This window comes from Astyanax mexicanus, chromosome 2 (assembly GCF_023375975.1).
Source record: "Astyanax mexicanus isolate ESR-SI-001 chromosome 2, AstMex3_surface, whole genome shotgun sequence".
In the NCBI taxonomy this organism is placed as follows: domain Eukaryota; kingdom Metazoa; phylum Chordata; class Actinopteri; order Characiformes; family Acestrorhamphidae; genus Astyanax; species Astyanax mexicanus.
The window spans coordinates 74,588,079-74,606,506 of NC_064409.1; the positions used below are offsets into that span (position 1 = coordinate 74,588,079).

General features: G+C 37.7%; 1 protein-coding gene across 1 annotated transcript; it reads left to right on the top strand.

The window, feature by feature from the left end:
* On the top strand, positions 1–18,428 carry rmnd5b (required for meiotic nuclear division 5 homolog B). Its single transcript, XM_049475247.1, has 10 exons — positions 1–95; positions 5,309–5,546; positions 7,291–7,433; positions 8,985–9,122; positions 10,297–10,397; positions 11,011–11,177; positions 12,724–12,889; positions 15,102–15,204; positions 16,188–16,342; positions 17,648–18,428. The coding sequence occupies exons 2-10, from the start codon at positions 5,408–5,410 to the stop codon at positions 17,709–17,711; spliced, it is 1,176 nt and encodes a 391-aa protein (XP_049331204.1). The 5' UTR covers positions 1–95; positions 5,309–5,407; the 3' UTR covers positions 17,712–18,428.

The window sequence follows — 18,428 nt, forward strand, 5'->3', positions numbered from 1 at the left end:
TGAAGAAGTAAACACGGCTTTTACACTCCAGTGTTGTAGAGGGCGCCCTCCGCTCTGAACACGGACACTGCCCGGCCGGAGAGTTCCTACAGCAGGCGAGTATACACTGCGATTTATTCCGATTTTACTGTTACAGAAGCCTCCTAAATTCACTTTCAGCGGCACATTTTGAAGATTACGGTCTCGTGTAGTGAATGGTGTCGATAATTGGATTTTTAAAGCAGAGGATTTGTTAATTAAAAGTGTAGAAAGGCCGAGCTGCTGCCTGTTCTCCGTCCTTCTGTCTGCAGTTAGGCTGTTAGCCTGTTAGCTTAGCTAAGGTTAGCTTAGCTTAGCTTAGCATAGCTTAGCTGTTTGTTTTCCCCTTTCAGCTTCTGCCTGCTGTAATGTTTTGGTTGTTTTAATATCAAATTTTAGCTTTTCACACCAAAATGAGTGTTATTTTATTAAAGCTATGTTTTAGCTGAGTTCGTTTGGAAGTTTTTAATGTTAGCTTGAATGTGCTAGCTCTTTATTTTGTCTGATAAAGCCAAAACATTAAGGTCTGTTTCAGTGGTAAATTTTTTGTTTTGAACTAGCTAGGTTAAAGATTCAGTTTTAAAAGGATTATGCTTTTAGAAAAAAACTGGGTAAAATAAGCTAAACTAATGAATGAAGCACTGAAATTAAGTTAATTCTTTTAATAATGCTGGGAACTAGGGGTGGGTGATATGGCTCTAAAATAATATCACGATATTTCAGGCTATTTTTGCAATAACGATATACTTGGCGATATAGGAAAACAGAAAAATAATTAATTCATCTCAGGAATAAAGTATAACAGTATAATCATAATGTGGCAAAATAAATAATATAGCATTAAATAATATAACGCAGCAATAAATACTGCAGAATATTTAGTGCATGCATATAAACTGCAAACTAAAACAATTATACAATAAATACACCTAAAGCTTCACAGTAAATAATAGACTAGTTTTAAGACAGAACAGCCCTATTATCACGATATGGATTTTTAATATCATGATATTTCTGTGTCACAATATATTGTATACGATATAATATTGCCCACCCCTACTTGGAACATTAAAAACACAGTTACACCAGCTATTAGTTAAATAGATAAATTAGTTAACTAAGATTGGGTCACAACTAACAGTCAATAAGTATTGTTAACCTAGTTAGATAAGAGTTATTTAAGTTACCGGCTGGATTAACTCAGGCTCCAATTTCCCAAAAAAATGTCGTATTTATATTACTAGTGCTCAGTTCAATAGCTAATTAGCTGCATTTGTCAACATACTAAGAATAAGAGTTAAGTAATACATGATAGTAATAAAATGTGAGTGTGCCCAGAGTCTGTTTAATAAAGTAAATTATTTAGCGTTGTCTTAGTTCACATACTGTGTACCCTCTCATATAGTGTTTTTCTTTCTTTCTTTCTTTCTTTCTTTCTTTCTTTCTTTCTTTTTTTGTACATTGTGGATAAAAGCTGGGCAATATTTTAATATTCTGTCGTATTGTGATACATTTTCTTACTGTACTGACAATATGCTTTAGTAAACATATAAAAAATGTCTGACCCAACTTGAGATTTCATTAGGAAGCATTGCAGGGAAGTTACTCAAATTAATTTAATAAATTGAATTACTGTTTTAATGCGATTTTAAAAATGGTTAATCAATATCATACGTCTTTTAGAGCTGGGCGATATGCATAAAACTCTCAAAATCTCAATATTTTTTAGCTAAAAGACAATATAATATATGTAATATTTTTTTTAATTCCATAAGGTGTTAACAAAAAGATACTTCCGAGACAAAACTACGTGTTCCAATATTTTACACAGGCACTTTTATAAACATTCAGCTGTAGATGAAGATATATGTGTGAATATTATGGATGGGCGATATGTAATAAATAATAATATGATATGTTATGGTATTTTCACAATAACGATACTCTTGGCGATATGACAAAACACTGACTGTAAAATACTAAAATAATTGAGAATACACTACTGTAACAAAATTAACATTACATTTAATCATTGCATTCGATATGTTATGGCACAGCCCTTACTGAGAACTTTTATCAGATTTGTAACAGAAGTCAATGATTCAGAATGTCATGATACTAATAATGCACTCCAAATATCTTAATGTGCTGGAAGCAGGAAGGAGAGGTAAAGGAGACCTGCACAGTATTTGACAGGCAGTTTTAATGTTGTGGCTGGTTAGTGTATATACAGTGGCATGCTGGAAAGTCATGTGACAGCAGTGTGTAAACTGATCATGAAGTTTTCCCTTAGGGGACGGTTTGGAAACACCCAAACCTGTATAAGATGTGAGGTGTTATTAGTGCTGGGTGATATGTTAAAAGTGAGGGATGTATGATAGATGAAAATATTATAATATTTCAGGGTAGTTTTGTGATGACAATATTCTTGGCGATATGACAAACTTTTAAATTATTATTTTTTTTATTTATTTCAAGAATTAACCACTGCAAAAATGTTTTATTTATTAAGTTGTGTACATTCAGTAGAAACATTTGTTTTGTGTAAAATAATACTTGTGTAACCTACTAAAAATAAGTCCATGTAAACTGCAAACAATAATATATATTGTAAGAGCTCCGAGTAGTCTAAAGCGCTGCCACTATGATCAGGAGATCACTGGTTCGAATTTCGTTTATGTAGCTTGCCATCAGCTGTCGGAGCCCCGAGAAAGCACAATTGGCCTTGATGTCTCTTGGTGGGTACAGTAGATGGTGCTCTTTCCCCTCATCCCTCCTAGGGTGATGTTGATCAGCACGAGGCGTCTGTGAGCTGATGTATGAGAACCGAGTCGCTGCACTTTCCTCAGAGTGCGCTGTGATGCTACTCGGCAATGCTGCATCAGCAACAGTTCAAAAAGAGGCGGAGTCTAATTTCACATGTGTCGGAGGAGGCGTGTGTTAGTCTTTACCCTCCTGGTGTGCTTGGGCATCACTAGTGATAGGGGAAGTCCTAATGAGTTGGTTGGGTAATTGGCTGTGTAAATATATATATATAAATATATATAAATATATATATATATATATATATATATATATATTGTATATAAGTAGACACTGTAAATAGCAAAACAAATACACAATAGACAGCTTCACAATATGGAGTTTTTCAGATATTTGCACGGTGATATTGGAATAATGTTGGTATTTAGTCATATTAGTCATTGATTGTTATCCATTATTTATTACAATATATTCACATTTTCAGGTGAACACCTTAAGTGCTTTTTTTGGCCAAATAATATCAGTTGTGAAATATTCAGTTCATTGCCACTTTATGTAATGTCCAAAAATTGCCATGTCCAAGCACTGTGTTAAACACTTTTCAGTGTTTCATACTCTTGTGCGCTTTTATTCATTAGTGTACAGGACCTGAGAGAGAGCTACACAGTGTGTGATTTTCTGGGTGATTCTGATTGTCTTAAATGAATAGTGCACTCTATCAGAGTCGGCAGTGTTGGATGTTTCTTTAGCGCAGAGTATCAGCTCTCAGGATGCACAGGTTCATAACCGTATTAATGCATATATACATATACTCTTGATATGTTAGTGTTTGGAAACTGTTGGTGTAAAACTGAATCATTATGGCAGTGCTGGAGAGCTGTGATCTACTGTACACTATGTTTTAATATTATGTATTTAGCTCATGATCTACACCTGGTCCTTTAACCTTAAAATGGTTCAATATAGCACCAACATATAATTTATATATCATTTATAACATGCAGCTCTGGAAAAAAATAAGACAACTTTAAAGTTAATTTTCTCTGATTTTGTTTTTTCATTGTTGTTTTATTCTATAAACTACAGACCAAATCAAATAAAAACATTGTCATTAAGAGCATTTATTTGCAGAAAATGAGAAATGGCTGAAATAACAAAATGGATGCAGAGCTTTTAGAACTCAAATTACAAAAAAAAAAAAAAACAACAATACTAATGTTTTAAACAACAATATAAAAATAAGTTTAAAACCTCTGGAATATAATTAAGAGGAAGATGGATGATCACAAGCCATCAAACCAAACTGAACTGCTTCAGTTTTTGCACCAGGAGTGGCATAAAATTATCCAAAAGCAGTGTGTAAAACTGGTGGAGGAGAGCAGGTGTATATACAGGTGCTGGTCAACGAATTAGAATAATTTGAAATAGTGCAATCATGAAATTCTTTGAATGCATTTGTGCAATCAGAATGAAATAGTGCAATCAGACTTCAGGCAGTCATACAAGCCAAGGGGGCAGCCACAAAATACTGAGAAAGTGATGATTGTAATTATAATAAAAATTATTCTAATTCAATGAAACGGTTTCTCCATTATTCTAATTCAATAAAACAACAGTGTCACAGTTAAATGGCCTAAATGGGCCTTTTGGAAAGCTCAGCTGAGCAATTTTTTTTCCAGGTAACGAGTTCTGTGATTAGTCTAACGAGTAGGACAGGTGCGGTGAACACCTGATTTGCTTTCTGCACAAAAAATGCATTCAAAGAATTTCATGATTGCACTATTTCAAATTATTCTAATTCGTTGACCAGCACCTGTGTATATATATATATATATATATATATATATATATATACGACCAAATATTGATTTCTGAACATTAAATATAAGTATCGTTTTGCATTATTTGTGGTCTGAAAGCACTGCTTCTCTTATTTGACCATTTTTCATTTTCTTTGCAAATAAATACTGTAAATTTCATTTATAGTAAAATAGGAGAAACTGACTTGTGTACTGTGAACTACTTTAAGCTGCATCTGTTGCTGATGCAAATGTGCAGATGCGCACACACAGCATATATACTTAGTATATAATATATAAGTACTGCCAGTAAAATAGGAACCTATGGAGCAGATACACATAATGTATTGTAATGTAATTAATTTAATATTGACATAATTTCATTTTGTGATAATAGTCAAATTTGTATTGTTTTGCTATTTACTGTGACACATTTAGGTTTTTTTTTGTACGATTATTAATGTTTATTTGCATACTTTAATCATTCTGCACTTTAGTTTTTTATGATATTACTTTATCTGGTTTGGTGTATAGTATTTTCAAGTCCCTATCTTTTTCAAGTTTTTTATGTTCTCTTTCTTTATGAAGTTTATGTGAATAAACATATGGAGTGAATACTCTAAATTACACCATAAGATGTATTAATTTGTATGTGTACATGTAGTTAATATGATATTAATACATGAAGTGTGATGTTTAACTGTAGTGTTCCTGTGCCTCTTCTGCAGGTGCTGGTGGCGGTGCTGCTGCTGAGTGAGTGTGAGTGTGTGTGAAAGAGAGAGAGAGAGAGAGAGAGAGAGAGAGAGAGGTAGTCCCGCAGTACAGTGATGGAGCAGTGTGCGTGTGTGGAGCGAGAGTTGGAGAAAGTGCTGCACAGGTTTGTGACGTATGGGCATCAGTCCGAGGAGCGCCTGGACGAGCTGCTGAGGAACGTGTGTGAGCTGCGCAGCCAGCTGGTCACCTTCGGTAAGCCCTGTACAAAGTGTTTTTGTGATATTTGACCTTTTCTTCTTGTTCTGGTTCTCTTCCTCCTCTTCGTTCCTGCCCTTCACCAATGCCACTCTGTTGAGTCACGCTCTGACAAAATAAAATCTCAAAAATCCCAACCTGTAGAATTTATAAGCTTTAGGAATCTTCTTTTTCTTCTCTTTGTTCTGTTATTCTTTTAATAGTTTGTGTAGCTGTGTCCATAGGAATAGCCCCTCCTCCTCCCTGCCCACTAAATTGGTGGCATTTATCTGACAGTCTTGTACATAGTTTAATGCATTAGAATTAGGGATGCACCAATGCATCTTTTTTAAGTTTGTGAATTAGTCCATATTTAATACTGGTCCAGTTAAGGCTGGGAGGTTAATCATATTCAATTTATTAATCAAATAAACTCAGGGTTCCTCAGTGTAGCACTGTCAGGTGGCATAAGCCGCTAACCACGGCTAGCCTTAGTGGAAATATAAGCTTTACTCACTCAAAAAACGTTTTTCAGGACAGAAATATGTGTAGATTAACATCCTGTGCTTGTTTGGCGTGAAAAAAACATTTTCTTTTAAAGTCACTTAGCGGCGAGACCTGCAGAATTAGAAGGGAAACATGGCAACACCCCTGTTCCTTACTAGTGTTTCATATTGTGCCTTAAAATCCAGTGCGAATGTACAAGATCTAAAAGACATTGTGTGGTGGTCTCACTTAGCTGTTGAAACAAACCCTAGTCTGCCACACTTAAAACTGATGTCCATAAGTTTTGGGATTTATAGTGTCCTCTCTGGTGAGAATGGGTAATTGCACAGAGCATGCATGTGATGCGGTCTCCTTTTAGAGAGCGGATGAATCCGATTCCAGCTTATGTTCAGTTAGAGAGAGCGCGTTTCTCAGTCAGAAATGTCCGTCGTTTCTTTGTTTTTACTATGAGTGATGAGCTACTGACCTCTGAGTTTCCTCTTCTGAAGTCTCCAATGCTCCACCAGCCACTCGCGTTTAGTACAATTTAGCCGGATCCTCTTTTAGAGGCTGAAAGTGTGACGTAAGTACGGAAAGACAGGGATGGTAATTTCAGCGCAATGGTACCATTAAACACAATATTTTATCCATATTCTTCTCCACTCAGAAATGTTTCTTCTTTCAGTTTATAAACTAAATAATACGGACTGCCACTTTAAGGTGGTGTTAATAATTGCTAAACTACCAACCACCTACCAAACACCCACTCTGATGGATGATCCTAGATGCCCTCAGTAGAGGCTGAGGGGTGTGTCAGCGATGCAGTTTTAAATATCGGGTTTAATATCGTGTTACAGTACTGAAGTCGTTACCTCTGGAGGGCCTGGAGGAGTGTGTTTACGTCTGATTAGTACTGCTGTGGGGTTTGTGAGGAGCAGCGTAGAGTAGATAAAGAGTAGATAACTTGGCATTGAAGAAAGGTCAGAGGATGACCCGCACAGGAAAAACAACAGGCTACGACGCAGATAAATCAGGTGCATTGTTTGTGCCAGTAGGCAGTACGGCCCACCTTGTGGAAAAGGAGAAAACATGAGTTCCAGTGTTCCATGATCTCCTGGACCTCGTGCCCACTCACAACAGCTGCTTACATAAGTGTAGCTTTGTTTTGTGCAGATGATTCACACTGCTGTGTTAATAGCTGGGCATGAATTCTCTCTTTCTCTCCTCCCCTCTCTCTCTCTCACTCGCTCTCTCTCTCTCTCTTTCTCTCTCTCAGGTGTACAGGATGCAGATCTGTCCGTGCTCTCTCAGACGATGGCGCAGTGCTGTAAAGAAATTAAAGAAACTGTGCAGATGCTCGCCTCTCGCCACAAGGACATCCACGGCAGCGTGTCCAAAGTTGGCAAAGCTATCGACCGGGTGAGTGACAGGAGTGTTTGTCTTGAAGCCAATTTATGCCCTGCTTCAAGTGTACTCTGTATCCTGAAGCACAGCTCCCCAGAAATGTAACAAAGCACCACAGCAACCTGCCATGCATCGTATACCCGCCCTTACCTTTCTGCCTGTGCTGAGAAATACTGTTTTGCCTGGGTAATTACAGAGGGTTGGAGACACACCAGTGTACAAGTATACAGTCTTACAGCGGTGTAAAACACTTGACCAGGCCATGCTGTAGACCTGAGTCCACACAGAAGAAGTTCATTTTAGGGTTGCGCCCAAATGAAACTTTTTGACCAAATCCTGAAATTTGAATTTTGAACATTTTCTAATTTATTTGTTTTGTAACTTTTTCTAACAAAGACTGAACAGATTTTCTTTTTTTTATTTAACCATTTTCAGTTGTAAAAAACTTTTTGTTGTCACATATTTGGTGCATTCCTAGTTAACTGCATTCACTTATAAGCAGGATTCCTGCAGGGTCTTTAGAAGTATTAAAATGTCTGAAATTCGAAAAAGTCTAAAAAAAAAAAAAAAAAAAAAAGTAAAAAGACCTGTGATGTTAGTAATGCATTACATAGTAATGTGCAACTCTAATCTGATCATTTTTTCCAGTAATAAGTAACATTTTACTATTTCCAATCCAGTGATCAGATTAAAATTACTTACCTATGTCACTGTAGGTTATTTTTAGTAATTTTCCTTAGTAAAAAGATATTGTAGCATCTGCCTGGATTTGTTGAAAGGATAGATGAGAAAGATGTTTACAGTCGTGGCTTTATTGCTGGAATTTACAATGGTTACTGTCGGCCGCAACCACAGGCTAAAAGGCTAAAACAAGCTGAACACACTTCAGACAGCGAGCACCCCTCTCTCTGCACATCTCACACACACACACACACACACACACACACACACACACACACACACACACACACACACACACACACAGACCCCTCGCTTTCTCACCCCTCTACGCTGTACATTCTCTACAGTATATTTTCTTCTTCGTCTTCTTGCATCTCTGGGAGTGGTTTCTGGCCTATGCGACACACATGTAACACATGCAGTAAGACAAACGCTGAATTCAGACACTATTCTGAGTTTGAATCAGCTAAAGATGATAAATATCAAGGTTGGTTATTCACTTTGTGCTGGAAACAAAGTGCTTCCTAGCTTCAAAAACACAATGAAAAATCTGAAGAAATGTTTGGAGTCGCAGCAGCACACTTGCTGACCAATCTCAAAGGTGGAGCGAAGCTTCCAATAAAGTGAGTTTTGGCGAAACTGTTCTATTGAGGCAACTTTATCCCCAGATCATCCCTTCCAAAAGTATTGAATCATTCCATTACTCCATTATTCCAGAGAACACAGTTCCTCCACTGCTCAACAGCTTAATACTGGGGGCTTTATACCCCTCTAGGCCTCTAGTGCTTTTTGGTGGGATGTTAGCTTTCCTTATTTGATGGCTACATTAGTTAGTCTCTCACCTGTTCCAGAATGTGTGTAATAATGATGTGCTGTTCTGTATAGAACTTTGATGCGGAGGTGAGTGCGGTGGTGGCTGAGACTGTGTGGGACTCACCTGAGAAGCAGAGGAACCTCAGTGAGACCATCGTTGAGCACCTGTACCGGCAGGGCATGCTGAGTGTGGCTGAAGATCTGTGTCAGGTATGCTTCATCATAGCTGTCTTTAATTATGCTGATTTTGTCATGTATTTTCATGTATGGAAGTCATTACATTACCATATATATTTTTTAATGATAAGGCACACTGGATTATAAGGCAAATACTAGTAAGGAACATGGGTGTCACCATCTTTTTCTTTTAATTCAGCAGAGACCTGTAAAGCTAAGCTAAGTAAACATAACTGCAATTCTTAAAAAAAATATATATATTTTAAAGTAAAACGAGCACTGTCCTGAAAGCTGTTTATTTGAGTAAATTGAGTAAAGTGTAAACTTCCAAATTTTCACTAATCCCAACAGACAGCACTACACTGAGGAACCCTGAGTGCTCCAGTAGGCCAGGACAATATTAGCTAGGGGTTTGTCCCATGTAGCTTATTTTAACATGGAAAACACGCAGACTGATATACTCACCTCTGAACTGCAAAAGAGCTAGCGCTTAGTGTGATTAACTGCTAATGCTAATGCCGCTCCAGTCTCGGTGCTGGAGAACTCCTGTATAACTCTGTGCTTCAGTGGAGTGACTTTATTGCTCCTTAATACCTCACTGGTAACATAAAGCGCACCTGATTATAATTCGAGAAAATGAAAGGATTTACAGTGCGCCCTATAGTGCGGAAAAAATACGGTACATAGCCTTCAGCGGATGCTTTTATCCAAAGCGAATAAGAGGATATAGAAGTCCAAGGCAAAACATCGAAGAAAGCCTAGGAAGAATATTGGTATAGAGGAGGAAAGAAGGGGGAGCAGAAAAAGAGGTTAGAAGTAGTTAGTTTGTAAGAGATGTTGGGTGTAGGCTCTTGGTAGAGCTCTGTCTTCAGGAGTTTCTTAAAAAAATCCTTATGATATGTATGTAGGTGTAGGCTTAAGGTGGAGTAGATATAGCTCCTCTAGTAGTTTCATTGCACCCTAATAGAAACCCATCAGAACAATAGGGCTGTGAGTAATGGTAGTGGCTAAAGGAGGGGAACCTGCACTGAAGCAGGTAATGATTTAATCACTAAAGTTCGATTAGATTAAATTAATTACCTTAGGAAAATAAGGATTGTGTGGTTTGTAGTTGTAAAACTGCAGCAGATGTTCAGTTTAAAGGTGATTGATTACATTTGCCTCTTCACTGATCTGTGTGTTTGTGTTGTTTGTTTTCCCGTTGTAGGAATCCGGGGTGGTTATCGACATGAGCATGAAGCAGCCGTTCCTGGAGCTCAACCGTATTCTGGAAGCTTTAAGAATGCAGGACCTCAGGCCAGCACTGGAGTACGTAGAATTAGTCTCTCAAATGCGTCTGGGGCCAGTGGACAGAATGATTGTACAAAAACACATAAAAAAGCCCAAATACTTAATGATTCACTCCTGTGTTTAATCGACGGAGAAATATATTATATTAATCAAATTCTGCATGTTTTTTTTTCTCTCCACATTGCAGCATTAATTTGTCCTTCTACTCACTTAGTTGTTCACACTAGTAATAGTAGTAATACAAATAAATGCAACTGTGAAAATATAAATATAATTTATACATCTATGACAACTTGCAGTGTATCTACACTTGTTATTAAAATGCTTAAAATAGATCACCGTGTGTAGTACATCTGTATAATGAGTTTCACATTTTAAACTGAATTAATACAAATTAAATTAATAAAAAAAGTAAATTTTCAATTATATAAATTTTTTTGAGATGCACTAGTACAGTGCTGTAAGAAACCCTGTGATACAGTATTGCAAAACATATCACGTTATTTTGATATATCTGTTTCATAGACATCGTTTGCTTATTACTTATTCAAACTTAGGCAATTAAAGAGAAAGAAATTATGTTAATGAAAAAAAAAATAATTTATGTTTTTTTCTGTGTCCTGTGTGCTAGGTGGGCTGTGACAAATCGACAGAGGCTGCTGGATCTGAACAGCAGTCTGGAGTTCAAGCTGCACAGGCTTTACTTCATCAGTCTGCTAAACGGGGGCGTAGACAACCAGCTGGAGGCGCTGCACTACGCCCGTCACTTTCAGCCATTCGCTGCTCAGCATCAGAGAGGTGAGACTGGTGGATTACACTAAGCAATGTGGATTCAGGCTATTTTAAGAGCTTTAGATTTCAGTTTGTATGTGAATCAGTGGTTGAAAAGCAGGAAAGAACATGTTTTGAACTTTTTGAAGTTTTTATTTTAGATATATGGGTGATGGTGGATTTATGGTTGTAAATGTTTGTGTTGTTTGACAAGGTCATTTTGTATCAGTTAAAAAAAGACACACATCAGTCTCATATCTCTTGCCATTAAGTTCAATGAAATCAGCAGACACTAACACATGACCTTGTATAAAATAAACACCATGTTACAAAAAAAAAAAAAACAGGTGGAGCACAGTATGAGCCAAAAGAAGTATAGACGTCCTTTAGATTTGAACCAAAATTACATACAAGTCAGTGGATGCTATCAGCTCAAATCAGAGTATTACGTACATTTCTTATTCAGTTGTGAATTTAAAATCTGAAAGTTAATGTTGTTGCACTTATGTGGACATATTATACCTCTATTTAAGAAAAGGTTTAGAAATCTCACCAGCTCTATTCTTACCAGTTTCAGTCCTGTTCAGAAGGAGCTGTGTAAAGACTGTCATGTTTATGCATGAGTGTTTACCACACAAGCAAACTAGTTCAACTGCGATAGAATCACAGAACTCATTATTTAAAAGATACTCCCTATCTCTCTTCTGCTGACTTGCCATGGACAGTAGGTACAGATCCCTCCCTCAGAAGAAGTCTGCTGGCTAATCTTGCTGTGTACTGTCTGAAGTTCTTGACCAAAATTACCTTATCTTAGAACTTATCTAGTGGGTGGGATTGGGTGGGGGTTGATGGGTGAGGGTGGTGCCATGGTTGTTCTATGCTTGTTTGGGGCCATCCAAATGGCTCATTGAAGCATATCTTTCTGATACCTCACACCTTAGCTTCTGCTACTTGCCAGGCTGTTATTGCAAATTAGAACATGTTCTTGATGACATGCCTGGTTAAATTAAAGATGACATAAAAAGAAATAAATAAATAAACCTAGATTTCAGAAGAAGTCCTGACTAGAACTCTGTAGAAACTCTTTGGTGGGATTTGAAGAAGGTAGATGCAGTAGTAAACCCAATAATTTAAGTGATCTGGAAGCCACTGTTTATTAGAAACAAGCTAAGATTTTTTATAAAGGCCACCAGAAGTTGCTATCTGACTCCATGTCACAGTTGCAGCAAGTTATAACAGCAACAGCATTCTCTGTTAATTTCAGAATGTACTAAGTGGTCTGCAGTGGTCATTAAAACTGGCATTGTGTGTTGAATTTAGAGAAACCACTTGTTATATTAGTTGTCTTGGGCTGTTAAATTAGTTTTTCTTTGGTTGGTTTATTGCAAACAGCTGAAAATGCATACATTTTGCTAATAAACCTTATTTCTAATGGGGTTGATTTTTTTAAAAAAAAATTTTTATTGTTTTTATAATTACTTGTTTTCCAAGATCCCTGTCAACTCCAAGAGTTTATAGACTTTAGAGAATTGTCTGGATTTAGCTAATAAGTTTTGTTGTTGTTCCTGTGCAGATATTCAGGTGCTAATGGGAAGCTTGGTTTACCTTCGTAACGGCATTGAAAACTCGCCCTACCGCAGCCTGCTGGAGACCAATCAGTGGGCAGAAATCTGCAACATCTTCACCCGGGACGCCTGCGCTCTTCTTGGCCTGTCTGTAGAGTCTCCCCTCAGTGTCAGGTCAGTTCATGGAGCTAGAAGTGTGAAAGAGTTCAGGGTTTAGGGAGCATGAGATCATCATTTTCACACATGGATTGAGAGAGAGTTCACCACATCTTAACCTCATTGAGAATCTTTGGGATGTGCTGGATGGGGAAGAGCTGCTTTGTGCAGCGGTTGGTCAGACTCTACCATCATCAATGCTGCTGCAAGATCTTGGTGAAAAATTAATCCAGCAACACTGGATTGAAATAAAGTTTGTGACATTGCAGAAAATTATTGAAACAATACCACAGTGAATGCGTCAAAGATATCAAAGTTAAAGATGCTTTAACCAAATATTAGAGTATATTACCTTTTTTTTATTGGCCAGGCAGTGTATATAACAATTATCACAAATGCTGAAATAAAAGAAAGTTGTCTTTATTGTTAATAGCGTGGTCATGCATGCAATAATTATTTTTAAAATACTGTATACATTTACATTTTTTGCACTGTAAGGAGCTCCTAAAATCCTTTAATTTTTACCAAAAATGGTCAGTGCACCTCATGTATGAATTTTACCAGTCAGGTTGTAATGGAGCAGTAAAGCCACTCTGCTGAAGTACAGAATTATAAAAGAGTTTTAATTTAGTTTCCTAGCAGTATTAGCATTAGCTGCTAAGCGCTAGTGCTTTGTTGTTCTGAGGTGAGTATTATCAGACAGTAGCCTGCTTGTTGCTAACCCTGGCAAGCACTGAAAATAGAAAATAGACCAGAAAATAGACTTTATTGATAATGCACCTTATAATCTGCTGCAACTTATAGTGCGAAAAATAGGGTGTGAAACCGTGTTTTTAACTTCTCTAGTTCTGTTTGTCAGGATCATTATTTTTTTTATGCATTATATTCCCAAAAGTGGTCTTTTGGAAAGCCTTCGTTGAGATTCTGTATTTTATAAATCAGGGAAATAACAGGTATAAATAACAAAATATAGGCACTTTCAGTAGACCTTGAAATATTTTATCAAGGCTTAATTATTCAAATATATGGTAAAGTATATTTATGTAACAATAGGCTACAGATAGCTGTTACATGTCCTCAGGAGGAAGGTCTTTTAAACATGCTTAATGTATTTGCTAAACTGAAGGCCAGCAGCGATGTTGAGTCCAGGGTAGTAGGCAGTTGGTTACATCACATGACCCACTCCTCCGCTTGTGTTCAAAAACATGTAAACGGTGCCGCCCACCACCCTGTTTAGTGTCTGTCTCATTTCCGACCCTCTGCTGAGAGCTGCATGTGTTTCCTCCTGCAGCTGAGAAATTAGGGGGATATCATGGGGAAATGGGTGGATATTAACAGAGACTCTCTGTGGATGTTGCTTTTGAGTAAACACAGAGAAAATAACATTTTTATATATACACAGTACATAAAATTTAATAGAAAAAACAAAAACACATAATACATTTATTAGAATTAATATTTTAATAAGTGATTTTATATTTGCAGTACCAGTCAAAAGTTTGGTTACACCTCATTCAAGTTTTTTCCCCCCTACATTGTACATATGCACAGAAGTGATCCAGACTATGAAGAAACACATAAGGAATCATGTAGTAACTTAAAATTGTTAAACAAACCAAAATACTCTGTGTTAACTTGCGGTTTCTAAATCTGGTAACTCTGATGAACTTCTCCTGTTCAACAGAGGAAACTCTTGCTCTTCCTTTGCTGGGGCGGTCCTGATGAGTGCCAGTTTCATCCTAACATTTTGATGGTCTTTGTTACTACACATAAGGCCACTTTTTAAGTTCTTGAAATGTTTTAGATTGACTGACCTTGATTTCTTAGTCATTTTTTCTTTACTGGTTAAGTAGTTTTTGCCATAATATGGTTTAGAACACTTAGAGCATTTTTTTGCCATAAGTTAGAGCTTAGATCGGGGCAAAAAAATCTTAAAACACAGTTTTAATTTGTTACTTTACTATATTGTAATTATCATGCCATAGCTTTATATAAAATAATAATAGCATTAAAAAAACAGATGTCTATGTCACAGACTTTTTTTTTTTTTTGAGCTCGTCATGGCCCGAGGAAAGTGCTGGGAAATCTCGGCCTGAGTTTGGATTGGGCTTTGGGTCGGGTTCGGGCAGAGAATCTAAGCTCTATTCCAAGTGTTTGTGGAAGCAGCTTATCGGAGTGTGGTACTTGTATTTATTTTTTGTATTTAGTTTGTGTTCTGTTCTTCTTTCAGTTTTGCATCAGGATGCATGGCGCTACCTGTGCTGATGAACATTAAGCAGGTGATCGAGCAGAGGCAGTGCAGTGGTGTCTGGACACACAAAGATGAGCTGCCGGTAAGACTGTCTTGCTCTCTCTGCATTTCAATACCTCCTCAGGATGTATGTCTATTTCTTTATATGTAGTGTTGAACTGTATATGTGTTGTTGTGTATACTTATGTAATAGTATGTCCCATGTACAGTACAAGTGTCTATATTAAAAAATACTCTTAGCTGTGTTACTGTGTATAATAAGTACTCACTTTCCAGGCTCAAAGAAGCACTTTTTAGAGGGGTATCCAGTTGATGATGTTAATTCTTTACTTTGCTTTCTCCACAAGGCACGTTAGTTTAACACATTCTACGAATATGTGAGATGCTGAAACTGATATAGAGCTGATTGTTTTTCCTATCTCTATAAGATTTGATGAAGAACGTCTTTAGAGTTGGACTTTGTCTGGTGTTCATTGTTTTTCAAGTCTTTTGCACAAACTCTTCTTTTTCACTTAATTGTCTGGTCCTCCTCATCCACCTGATTAGGAGTTAGAAACCATCTAATATTTAAGCTGCCTAGAAATTGAATTAATTTGCTAAAATGCCCAAATATCTGATGTGCGTTTCCCGTAAACACACACACAAACGCACACTGCAGTTTTGTTAATCAGAGCCAGCAGTACGGCCACTCTTGTTCTTCTATTCTTTGTTTATCGTGGTTTCTCCCTTCTGCTCACTCCTTCATTGGGCAATCTGAATTTGGAGGCAGTCCAGACCCCAAAGGTGTCTTTAGAAGACTGCTGAGGCAGCAACACTGCCCCACACCGCCTTTAGAGAAAAAGAAGGCTGCTGTCATGCATTATAAATACCCAAAAATCTATTTCTGGCATACTTCTGTTCTACTGCATTATTACTGGGTTGTGCATAGCTCTATACAAATGTGTGTTTTGGCTATAAAATCCCCTGATGGTGTGAATTTTCTTATTTCTATAAAATAAATGTAATGTTGCTTATTATGGCTGTTTACTTGATAAAGGCTGGTGGTTTGTGTATTTTCGTGTGCAGATTGAGATAGACCTGGGGAAGAAGTGCTGGTATCACTCAGTGTTTGCGTGTCCCATCCTGAGGCAGCAGACGTCAGAGAGTAACCCACCCATGAAGCTCATCTGTGGGCACGTCATCTCCAGAGATGCCCTCAACAAACTCACCAACGCTGGAAAGTAAGTGACTTTTCTCCCTTTCTCTCTAAAAAAAAAATTACTTTTGCTATGCCGATTATTCTACTGATCATAATGGCTTGGATGTAGCATCACTGCCTCTTTGCACTGGGGCTTTGAGCCCTGGGGTTCAAGGCCTTAACTGGTGTCCTCCCATTGCTTAAAATCATGAAGATCCAGTGAATTGGCTACTTTATATTGTCCAGCAATTGGTTGTCTGTGTGCCCAGATTTGAATCAGCACTCCGCAAAAGGTACTATGAAAGTGTAATAAAAAAAAAAAAAAAAAAAAAATATATATATATATATATATATATATATATATATATATATATATATATATATATATATATATTTGTATGCTTACCAGAGAGGAAGAAACAAATGCTAGGAGTTAACACACTGGTGTTAAAAGAAAGTATAAAGCAGAATAATACACTTGAATAGTTAACTGTTATTGTTATCTACCAGCTGGACAGTACAGTTAATAGTTTTTCTACTATCCTATGGTGTGTAGTTAGTTCTGTTTAGTTATGTTTAGTTTAGGTTTGGTTATTTCCCTACTCGAACATCCCTTCACTGTTAAATATATACATTTCTTAAAGAACTGTGATGTGTTCTCCATGGATCCATTTTTTTTTTTACTTTTGGGGACCCTTTAAAGTTATTTGAGGAACCTTCTTAAAAAGGGTTTTAGAATAAAATGTTCACTTAAACACCTGAAAGCACTTTTAAGGGTTCTTGGGTCTTGTTCTGGATCTGTGGTTGGATACTGGCCTGCCAAGCCTGGATTTGAAATTCGGTTAAAATTCATAAGATAAAATTTATCGGGTGCTGAGTGGTCCAGCTTTCTAAAGGATCCCTTGCCACTCCGATCAGGAAATCGGGTTCGAATCCCAGTGATGCCGCTTACCCTCAGCTGCTGGAGCCCCGAGAGAGGCCTTGCTCTCTTTGGGTGGGTAAATGGCGCTCTTTTCCCTCATCACTTCAAAGGGTGATGTTGATCAGCACAAGATAGATAGATAGATAGATAGATACTTTATTGATACAAGGCTGTGTCTGTGAGCTGATGTATCAGAACTGAGTCGCAGCACTTTCCTCCAAGTGGGCTGTTATACTACTCGGTAATGCTGCATCAGCTGCAGTTCACATGTGTCAAAAGAGGCATGTGCTAGTCTTTACTCTCCTTGCGTTGTGTCATCACAAGTGATAAGGGATAAACAGCTAAGTGACAGCTGATTTTGTGTCACTACAATGTTGTGTTGTTCTCCAGTTCTAATAACTTTTTATACTTTCTCACCCCCTTCAGGCTGAAGTGCCCGTACTGCCCAATGGAGCAGAACCCGTCGGACGCTAAGCAGATCTACTTCTGACTTGGGAGGAGAGCGGATTAAAGCGGCGGAGGCTCTGAGGTGTCGGAGGCTCGCTGGAGTGGACTGAACTGGCTGAGTTGGAATGATCCACGTTCATGGGCACGGCGAGGCCCCGCGTGGCGGCTCGAACCGTGGAGCCGCTTCCTCCCTTCCCCCCCCTCCCAAGCTTTTAGTTGGCAGAGGCCGGTGGTCATGACTACATCACACACCTGTAGATCCGAGTCAGTAAGTGATAAACGTCACACGGACAGATATCGGCGGATCATTTGTTCATACGCACTCATTCACGACAGACTCACAGGCTTTTATAAGTATATGTGTGTGTGTGCTGATTTGTTTCGTTTTTTTTCCCTCCTTATTAATTTGACTTTAATTTGAACCCCTTACCCTAGTTTTTTTCCTCCACCTCTTATTGAAGAAGAGAGTGGGCTGTATGCTTGTGAACAGGTGTGTGACCTCTTGCATAGTATGTTGCTTCTTTCCAGATATTTAAACGACTATATATGGGGCGTTCTGCCTGTGTACATGACAGAAGTGGCTTTTTAGCAAGTATATTCACAGAGAGATTCACAGAGAGTATTGAAATAAGGTCATGAGTTGATTGGTGGAGGGCTTGTTGGTGACGTTTTGAGCCTGTGGTGAAAGCAGGATGCTGATTGTAACCGAATAGCGCCGCTCTTCCTGATGGTGTAATGATATAATAAAAGCGTGATTGGA